This window comes from Tetrahymena thermophila (assembly GCF_000189635.1).
Source record: "Tetrahymena thermophila SB210 genomic scaffold scf_8254778, whole genome shotgun sequence".
Classification (NCBI taxonomy): domain Eukaryota; phylum Ciliophora; class Oligohymenophorea; order Hymenostomatida; family Tetrahymenidae; genus Tetrahymena; species Tetrahymena thermophila.
Window position 1 is genome coordinate 108,355 of NW_002476536.1, and position 10,735 is coordinate 119,089.

At 21.1% G+C, this 10,735-nt stretch overlaps 2 protein-coding genes across 2 annotated transcripts in view; one reads left to right on the forward strand and one right to left on the reverse strand. All coding sequences in view use genetic code 6, as the record gives it.

The window, feature by feature from the left end:
- TTHERM_001023110 (kinase domain protein) overlaps window positions 1-3,285 on the reverse strand; it is a 7,157-nt gene extending 3,872 nt beyond the window's left edge. Inside the window, exons 1-9 of the mRNA XM_012795985.1 lie at window positions 3,198-3,285; window positions 3,086-3,141; window positions 2,755-2,844; window positions 2,372-2,461; window positions 1,955-2,044; window positions 1,568-1,657; window positions 1,178-1,267; window positions 793-882; window positions 466-555 (exon numbers count right to left, since the gene is read on the reverse strand). Of these exons, the coding sequence (XP_012651439.1) occupies window positions 466-555; window positions 793-882; window positions 1,178-1,267; window positions 1,568-1,657; window positions 1,955-2,044; window positions 2,372-2,461; window positions 2,755-2,844; window positions 3,086-3,141; window positions 3,198-3,236 (725 nt within the window). The 5' untranslated portion in view covers window positions 3,237-3,285. The remainder of the gene's footprint in view (window positions 1-465; window positions 556-792; window positions 883-1,177; window positions 1,268-1,567; window positions 1,658-1,954; window positions 2,045-2,371; window positions 2,462-2,754; window positions 2,845-3,085; window positions 3,142-3,197) is intronic.
- Window positions 3,286-6,283: 2,998 nt separating this feature from the next.
- TTHERM_01024110 (transmembrane protein, putative) overlaps window positions 6,284-10,735 on the forward strand; it is a gene marked incomplete at both ends in the record, with an annotated part of 4,630 nt that continues 178 nt past the window's right edge. Inside the window, 6 exons of the mRNA XM_001009491.2 lie at window positions 6,284-6,965; window positions 7,021-7,239; window positions 7,531-7,861; window positions 7,991-10,369; window positions 10,467-10,542; window positions 10,644-10,735. The exon at window positions 10,644-10,735 is cut by the window's right edge and continues 178 nt beyond it. Coding sequence (XP_001009491.2) covers window positions 6,284-6,965; window positions 7,021-7,239; window positions 7,531-7,861; window positions 7,991-10,369; window positions 10,467-10,542; window positions 10,644-10,735 — 3,779 coding nt within the window. The remainder of the gene's footprint in view (window positions 6,966-7,020; window positions 7,240-7,530; window positions 7,862-7,990; window positions 10,370-10,466; window positions 10,543-10,643) is intronic.

Below are 10,735 nucleotides of genomic sequence, written 5' to 3' on the forward strand. Positions count from 1 at the left end.
TAGTTTGAAAAGTTGAAGTAGTGTAAGTAGCTTGATAAGTTGAAATAGTTACATTCTTATTTTTATAATTTTTACGTTTTAAAATATAATTTCTTAATTATAATATGATATATAAAAAGAATTAAAATTAATTTTAAGATGTATTCTGAGTGCATTTATATGTGCGAGTATTTCTATTCTATTCTATCACTAATTTTATTCTAACTTTTTAAATATTGAAGAAAAAAAATAAAGAGTTAAATTGTTAGTTAGATGGAAAAAATGAATGAAGAAAATAAATGAAATAATAAAAAATTAATTAAGAACAAAAACAAAAGTTAAAAATGAAAAAATCAATTCAATTAACAAACAAAAAAAACACAAACAGAATAAAATAAAAAAAAATAAATCAAATAAAAAGCTAATAAGCAAGATTGATATTAAAACTAAAATATCACAATTAAAAAACAAATATTTTTTTTTTACTATAGATCAAGTGTCAAGTTTTAGAGATTAATGCACTATCCTAAACCAGAACCTAAAACTGATGCACCTTTATCACTAATTTTATTCTCACTTTTTAAATATTGAAAAAAAAAAGAGTTAAATTGTTAGTTAGATGGAAAAAATGAAGAAAATAAATGAAATAATAAGAAATTAATTAATAACAAAAACAAAAGTTAAACATGAAAAAATCAGTTCAATTAACAAACAGAATAAAATAAAAAATAATAAATCAAATAAAAAGCTAATAAGTAAGATTGATATTAAAACTAAAATATCACAATTAAAAAACAAATTATTTTTTTTTACTTTAGATCAAGTGCCAAGTTTTAGAGATTAATGCACAATCCTAAACCAGAACCTAAATCTGATGCACCAGTTGCACCAATTTAATTTTCACTTTTTCAATATAGAAAAAATATTTTTAGTTAATTAGTTAGATAGAAGAAAAAAATGAAATAATAAGAAATTAGTAAATTAATGATAAAAGCAAAAGTTTTAAAAGAAAAAATCAGTCAAATTAACTAACAAAGAGATAAATAAAAAAAACATAAGCAGAATAAATAAAGAAGAATAAATCAAATAAAAAGCTAATAAATTAATCAAAAGAGTTAGTTAGTTAGTTATATTGTTTTAAATTCATTTTTATATTCAAAACATCATAATTCAAAATAAATAAATAAACTATCTTTACCTAAGATCAAGTTCCAAATTTGAGAGATTACTGCACTTTCCTAAATAAGAACCTAAACTTGATACACCAAATGAACAAATTTGATTGTCACTTTTTAAATATTGAAGAAAAAATAAATAGTTAATTTGTTAGTTAGAAGGAAAAAATGAAAAAAAAATTGAAATAATAAGAAATTAATTAATAATAATAAAAACGAAAGTTGAAAATAAAAAAAATTGTTAAATTAACAAAGAAATAAATAAATAAAAAGAAACACAAGCAGCATTAATAACAAATGAAAGGAAATCAAATAAAAAGCTCATAAATAAATTAATAGAATTAGTTGTATTGTTTTAAGTTCATTTTATATTAAAAAATATCACAATTATAATTTAAATAAACTGTTTTTACCTTAGGGTAAGTCTCAAATTAGAGAGATTAATGCACTTTCCTAAACCAAAACCTAAGTCTACTACACCAATTGAACTAATTTAATTATTGCTTTTTAAATATTGAACAAAAAATATATTGTTAATTAGTTAGTTAGAAGAAAAAAACGAACGAAGAATAAAATAATAAGAAATAAATTGATTAATTAATAGCAAAAACAAAATTTGAAAATGAAAAAATGAGTTAAATTAACAAATAAACAAACAGATAAATAAAGAAATAATTAATTAAAAAAAGAAAAATAAATACCAAGCTAGCTAAAAAATCAATTAAAAGAGTTATTTATTTGGTTTGAATGCATTATAATACTAAAAATATCACAATTCTAAACAAATAAAATATTTTTACGATAGAAAAAGTTGCAAATTTGAGAGATTAGTGCACTTTTCTAAAAACAGACCTAAGCCTTTTACTCCTTAATCGCCAATTTTATTGTTCCTTTTTAAATATTGTAGAATAAATATATATTTAATTAATTAGTTGAAAGGAAAAATGAAGAAAGAATATCAAATAATAAGAAATAAATGCATTAATTAATAATAAAAGCAAAATTTGAATATGAAAAAATTAATTAAATTAACAAAAATACAAAGAAATAAATAAAGAATAAACATAAGTAGAATAAATAAAAATAGAAAAATAAATCAAATAAAAAGCTAATAAATAAATAAATAAATTAACAGAGTTAGTTAGTAATATTGTTTTAAATTCATTTTTATATTCAAAAACATCACAATTTAAAACAAATAAATAAATTATTTTTACTTTAGAACAAGTGCCAATTTTGAGAGATTACTGCAGTTTCCTAATCCTTAACATAAACCTAATACACCTTCATCACCAATTTTTTTGTTCCTTATTAAATATTAAAAAAAAGTATATAGTTAAAGTTAGTTAGATGAAAAAAATGATTAATTAATTAATTATATAAGCAAAAGTTGAAAATGAAAAAATAAATGAGTTAGTTACATTAACAAAATACAAAGAAATAAATAAAAAATAAACACAAGTAAAATAAAAGAATAAACAAATAAATAAATAAAATAAAAGGCTAATAAATAAATAAATTAAAAGAGTTAACTATATTGTTTAAACTCATTTTTATATTCAAAAATATCACAATTACAATAAAAATAAACTGTTTTTACTTTATATTAAGCGTCAAATTTGTGAGATTAGTGCACTTTCCTAAACCAGAACCTAAGCTTGACACACCAATTGCATCAATTTCTTAAAACCTTTTTAAATATTGAACAAATTAGTTAGTTAGGAAAAATGAAGAAAAAATATCAAAAATAAATAATGAAAAACTAAAGTAAAATTGAATAAAAGTTAAGTTAACATAGTTAAAAAATAATTGTATATTAAAAGTGAATGAACATAGATGATAATTTGAATTAGAAAAATAATATAGTAAATAAGATGAAAATTAAATATAAAAAAACATTAATAATAATAATATATATAAATCAAATGTACATATTAGTCAGATTAATATGGATAGTCAATTAGGATGAAAATGAAGAGCTTAAAAACTTTTATTTTATTAATAAAAATATTTAAATAATATTAATAAAAGATAAATATTTACTTTTTCTAGATCGTTAAAATAGTTATTCTATTATATCATTTATTTTTACTTTTTTCTAAAATAATGAATATCAATTAATGGAAATTTAATTAAATATAAATAAGTATTTTCATAAATTAATTAACTTTTATATCAAATTATTTAGGGTAAAAAGAACAAACAAATTTTAATAATATCAAATACAAATTTAGCTTTAACGAAGAGATATAACTAAAAAGTTAAAAGCTAGTGAAACATCAATTATTAATTTTTTATATTTTTATTAAAAACTTAAACTTATAAACATATTAGGAATCAAAGATGAGTAGCTAGCTAGCTAGCTAGCTATATGTTGATAAAATTCTATTAATTAAATACTTAAATTTTGATAAAATAATTTTAATATATTAGATTATACTGTTTTAATCCAGTACAGTAACAAAAGTGAATATTAATATATAAGGGATAGTTGAATGATGATTGATGAGGTTTGGAGTAAATATTTTATCATTTTTTAGTTGAATTTAAAAATTTTGATGTAAAAAAATTATGTATTTTTGAAATTATAATAAATTAAAATATTAATTTTAATTCTATTATAAAATATCAAAATCTGATTTTTTAGTAAATAATTAAAAAATCTATTTCATTTTAAGTTAATTCCAAACGACGGAATTTTTTAATGGCATCTTGCTATAAATTAATTATAAGTTTTAGAAAAACAGTTCATTTTGATCATTTAAAAATAGTAATATTAATAATTTATAATTAATATAATGAATTTAAAACCATCTGACTATTCACCAGTAAAAATTAACTTTAAATTAGACCATTGACAGAAGTATAGTTTGCAAAAATTAAAATGGAATATAAACATTTTCACTAAAAGAAAAGAAATCTAACTTATTGAATTGAGTAAATTCATAATTAACTTTTTAAAATGTAATATTTAATGTTTGTTTGAAAAGATAATAAAACTTATTTATAGCATTTTTCTTTTTTAGAATTGAATGATTGGTTTTTATGTTAACCCAAGGGTTTTTTGATTTCTTTTACATTTTTTTATGGTTTCAAAGTCTTTGGTAATTACATAAAAAAACCTTTATTTATTTACTGAATGCAAATTAATTAATTGATATCACTTATCTATAATTATTATTGATAGATTTAAGGAAATTAGCTTATGGATTGTTTTAAAAGTTTTATCTGATTAAAAAATATAGTAAAAAAAATAAAGAGATAAAATGAACTAATAAATGAATTAATAAACGAAATCCACAAAAGAATTTAATATTTAGAGTAAATATTGCTACCAAAGATTTGAATTAAAAGCTTTTTATGCTCATGAAATGAATAAAATTGTTAGCCCTTTAGCTCTTAGCAAAATTGTATCAATAATATTATTAGTAATATGCTAGCTAACAATTCTCTCATTTCTCTATAAAAATGAGAACTATTACGCGAATTTTTAAGAATAGATTTATAAAAATCAAAACTAGAGACTGTATTAAATTTCTAATTTCATACAATACCTATAAGTTCTACCTTTTGTATAAGATTACTTGAAACCATCTAGTTGTTATCTAACTTATCTTGTCCTTTTCTCCTTTATATTAAATTGCCTCTATGTTAACTCAATATTATTTATATTTATTTTTAGATAAGTAGAAATTAAGAAATATCTGTAATAATATTGCTAGATGCTCACAACAATCTATAACAAATGGCTATTTTATTCATTTCTTAGCTTATCACTGAGCTTGATCTTTAAAGAAAGCGAAAAAATTTCTTCATATATTGCAATTATTTCATATTTTAACACCATTTTAACTCTAGTAATAGGTAAAGCCATTAATTTTTTGATTAGTATATATTAAAATTAATTCTGCCTCAGTATCATAAATTGTATGGTCGTAATTAAAATAATAATAAAAATAAACATATTTTTGTTTAATTATCAAATAAGGCTTAACTTAGCAAACTTAATTTAATCATTCAATCAATTTTTATTTGACTTTTTAAGTATTTTCTAAGAATTTATATATTAATTTATTTTTAAAAGGTTACTTGGTTGAATTTCATGATTTCAGTTTTTCATTTAATGATTCTACTAATTATCTAGCCAAGCAATATAGCCATTCTGGGTTGATTTTAATTTTTTTAAGGACTATTCTTATTTGCATTAATTAATACTATGATCACAAAATACTTGCTATATATTGTTCTCTATACTTCTTTATTGAAATTGCTAATTCTATTGTTAACCGTCAATATTTATCAAATGATATTAATTAAATTTACATTATGTTATCTATTTCTTCATTTTAAATATCAATATGTTGCTTGCTCCAAATTTATGCTTTTAATCGATTAGATATTATTCTCGTATGCATACTCACTATTCCGCTATCCATTATGCTTATAAGATATTTGTAACAATAACATAACCAGTACTTACTGCATTAATTTTACAATATCCAATTGTTATTTTAATGTAACAAAGAACATTTTTAGAAAATATTTAGGCTAATACACTAATAAGCATAAAGTAACTCAAATAATTTAATATTTTAGGATAAATAAATAGTTTTTGAAAGTATTGTCAATTCGCACTAACAATATTGCTCTGCCTATGACTAAAATTGTTTTTGTCTTAGATTCAAAAAGCCTGTAATATTTATTTGTTTGATTTAAATTATTTCAGTCTTTTATTGGCTGTAATTTACAGCTTAATACATGATAATTAACTAATAATTCACAAAAAATCATCTAATTTCAACTTTATTTCATTCAAAAACTTTAATAAAATCTTACACTATTAAATTTTTAAAAATATCAAAATTTTTTCTATTATATTAAAGGAAGTAAATTCTTAAATAAATGCTGAGGAAGCAACTGAAAAGCATTCTAAAAAAGAATTCCTTGAAAAAATACTTTTTTATACAATTGAAAAATATATTTAGAATTACTAAAGAAATGATAAACATGAAAATGTTATCACCCTAAGATTGGTGTAGCTCAACTATCTATTTGAGATAACAAAAGACCCTATATAAGTTCTGATAAATCTACAATAAATTTCATAATAATTTATCAAAACAAAGAAAATGAAATCTTCTTAAATATTTTACTTTTATATGCTCAAAGAGAGAATTTTGAAATACTATGATGATACTCTTTTCAATTCAAATATAGAAAACTAAAAAATTAATATGATGGATGCCATTCATTTTGGTGATAAAATTAATTCATGTAAAGAAAAGCTTAGATCTGCTTTAGTCTAGAGTGGCTAATTTTATGATTTACTTTGCAGAGACTATATTCCTCTAAAGTCTATTGAAGATTTATCTTACCCATTGCTAGAATTAAAGTAAGATTTAGAGTCAGATTTTGTAGAGCTTTTCAAAATAAATCCAAATGATTTAGATCTTTAGTATTAAGCATGCATTTTTATTTAAGTTTTAGACTTTTAAAACAGAAAAATTCTAGAATTTTAGCAAGAGGCTTTTCGTAGTTTAGAACTTTCCCAAAAGCAAAAAAACTTTAAGTGTAAATATTTGTTATAAAACTATTTCTCAAGATAAAATTGTGTTGTTTTTTCTTCACTTTTAAAAAACACCTTCTCCATTAATTTAGTTTCGAATTCTTTTTCAAATATTTTTGGTATCAAGCCCGATATAGTGATAGGAAAATAATTAAATATACTAATTCCTATGGCAATAAAAAAAGATCACAGTAAAATGATATAAAATTTTATTGATAGAGACTCCATGAAAATAATTGAAAAAGGTATATTTAGTTTTTATTAATTTGGGTTTTTACTTTAATACTTATCTTAAAATAGGTGAAAGGAGTGCATTTGCCTTAGATCAGAATGGATTTGTTTTTCCTATATCATTAAGAATCAAGATAGAAATATTAGCTGAGGATGTTGGGACTTGTACATTAATATCAAGGATAAGTAATCAAAAATAGTATATTCTATTTGAAGATGATGGAAGTATTACTGATTACTCTAAAAAATTATATACCGACTTTTTTCGTACTACAGAAAGGAAAACAGGTAACATAAATTAATTATTTTAAAACTATAATGCATATCTAATTAAAATTCCTTACAAAAGTTTTAAGAGTAACAATAAATAAGGAATTACAGTATTTAAAGATATCCATCAGAATTCATCCATAATTTATTTAATTAAACATGAGCATTTTATTAGTGTCAATTTATAGTTTTAGAATGCAAATAAAATCAAGGAGTTTTCCATCAAATTTTCAGTTTTATTTATTTTAGTTTAGTTTGATTATTTTCATTTATTAAGCATTTAATGCATTTTACATATAAATTAATTAGATGATAACCTAAACATATTTAACATGGTCCCAAATCTTAAAGAAATAATATAGAAAAAGTAATTGTTTACTCAATTTTGTAGTATTTTGATAGTTAAATAGTAACAAGATAAAAAAGCGAAGTCGTAAAACATTTAAGAATACCTACTATACACTCCTTATAGCAATTTAAATAATATTTATTCTTTGAATGATGATATATTTATAATCAATTTTAAAGTGTGTTAGAACTAAACTTAAATTAATGTTAATGTGAATTATGTAGAAATAGATAATTATGAAAAAGAAACAAATTTAAGCAAGAAAAATAAAATTATAGATGAATTGAATAAGTAATTAATTTATAGAGAAATTCATAATAATTTAAATAAACCTATAAACAAAAATATCGAGACTTTAAATTCAATTCAACATAATTCATCTGATAGATAAATTTCGTTAAATTTAGATACTAATAATAGCATTTTCTAAAAAAACTTGTTAGAAGACTAAAAATATTAAAAAGCAAACAAATGGAGCAGTTTTAAAATAAGCAATTAAGAAATGAAAGAAATAGAGTAAAATTTAAATTCAAAACAAGAAAATAAAGAAGAAACTGTAACAAAATCCTTTTCTGAGTTAATGAGTACAAATAGATATAGTTAAAGGCAAGAATTTTATGAGAATCAAGCTCATAGCATGGACTAGATAAATTAAAATGGTCACAGCTTTGATATTACATCTTAGAGAAATAATAATGTAAACGAGAGTAAATAGATAGGACTTTATAAAATGCTTTAAATTTTTAACAACAACAACAATAACAACAATAATACGATTCACTCTTATACAGCAGCAGACAATAATCTATCACATCATATGCTCTATCAACAAAAATAGTTTTTACTTTCAAATGAATAACTTGAGTCTAACTAAATAATCACAATTAATTCAAAATAATTGATTGATCAAGGAAACAATCATTCTGATTTTTCTTTAAATTACTTAGAACATATTTAGAATTATTCTGAATAAAAAAATCAGGATTCAAAATTGACTAAAAATATCAATGAAATTAATATGTTAGGTACGAATCAATTTTAGAAAACAATATCAGAAAGCGATTAATGTTTAAGCATAGAAGATAATCTCCCAAATAAAAAGAAAAGTCGTAATATGAGATATTTTTAAGAAAAAGAAGAATAATAGTAGGAACAATAAAATGAAATAGCGAGTGTAAACTCCAGCAAGTACAGCTAAGAAGACAGAATAAAAGGAAATATCATTAAAAAAATCTAATAAAAAATATTTGCAAAGAATTTACAGATAATAGTATTTGCTGGTTTAGCTGCTTGTGTTACTTTAATTGCAGTTACTATAGTTGTTTACTCATAAAACTTAACCAGTTTGGATAACTTTGTTGATTCTTTTTTAAAAATTGATGGAGCTATTTTTTGTTTCATCGACGTTATGAAAATTTTAGCTTTATCTAACTATTAATTTATGTTGGGTACAACAACGATAATCTAAGATAGCTTAGATTTGCAAAATTAAGAAAATGTATTAATATTTTATTAGATGAATTCTATAATTTAAGATTATAATAATAATCTATAGCAAATTGTATTAAATAATAATAGCTAAGAATAACTAAGTGAGCTATAGGATAATCCCTTTTTAATATAAATTTATCCCATTAAATTTTATTATTCTTCTGATGTTTCTTAATATTAGATCACAACTTATTATCAAAGTTTGCAATATACTATCATGCAATATTTATATGAAATAATGCTTTATGTTTACAATTATTCTGAGTAGCAAGAAAGTTTTATGTGGGGAAACATAGTTGAATTTTAATCAAGAATGTATAATTTACAATAGATTGTTGAAAGTTATGCATAAATCCAATTTAAAAATATGGATAAGGAGCAAATCGAAGTCATCACACTTGTTGGTATCCTAAGCTTTTTTATGATTTTTTCAGTAATACCTTTATATATATATATTTAGATAAAAAGAGAAAAGGTTATGAAACTATTTGGCACTTTCTCACCATAAATTCTTGAATTTTAAATAAAATTAATAGAACTCGCCATTTTTAAAATAGATAGAACTAAGATGATAAGTGAAGTTGATAAAAAAATATAGCCAAGTATTAAGTCTTCAAAGAGATAAAAAAGTATTTATATAAAAGACTTAATGGAATAAGCTTTAGAGTTAAAATTACAAAATAAAGCAGGATAGAATAGAAATAGCAATTTTAATTAATCAGATTAATTACCAAAATATATAATGAGATTGCAGAATCCAAGAAACAGATCAATAGCATCATTCAATAGCTTACCTAAATTTAACATGCTGATTATTTTGTTAGGTATTTTAGCAGTATTATTGTTGTGCATTTAACCTGCATTGAATATTTTATAGTTCAGTCCTTTTGAAGCCGAGTCAAATGCAACTTTGCAAGATAGAATGGCATTAATCGATGTTTTTACGTTGCTTTTTGAAAACTATGCTTCTCACATTGAAGTAATTTACTGTTTGAGCATAAATAAACTCCCTACAACAACTTATTATTATACCTATCTTCAAAATCTTACTTCACAAAATGTGCAAAAAGCTTCAAAATTATAAGATTTAACAATAAATCTAGGAAAACAAAGATATGATTAAAATCTTTTTGATAATTTTTATAAAAACATACTAAATTAAGATTTATGTCAAGTTAGATAAAACTTTCCATAATATTTCAACTCCAATTTGACTTAAACAACTTGTGAAAGACTATTTAATGGGATATTAAAAAGAGGATTAATTTTATCTATAAATAAAGTATTCCAAACTTTTGATGAGTTAATGTAAATGTATTCTATTAGTGACTTGAATTAATAAATTGATTATTATATTAATTTCCAAAGCCAATATTCTTTTATTGATTTTAAGTTTTTAATTTAGATAATATCTGAGTCTATAGACGCTATAAGATAGTATTAAAACGATTCTTTACAAAATTATAAAAATAGCTTATAAAGTACAATATCTTAACTCTTGATTGTCTAACTATTTATAATCACTATATTATTTTTTGTAGGTTGGTTAGCACTCTTTTACAATTTTTTTAATTCTTTGTAGAAAACATAGAATATATTCAAGGCTTTTCATATTAATATGCTATACGAAAACGATTATATAAATTCGTATTTCAGATAAATGTAAATAAATTA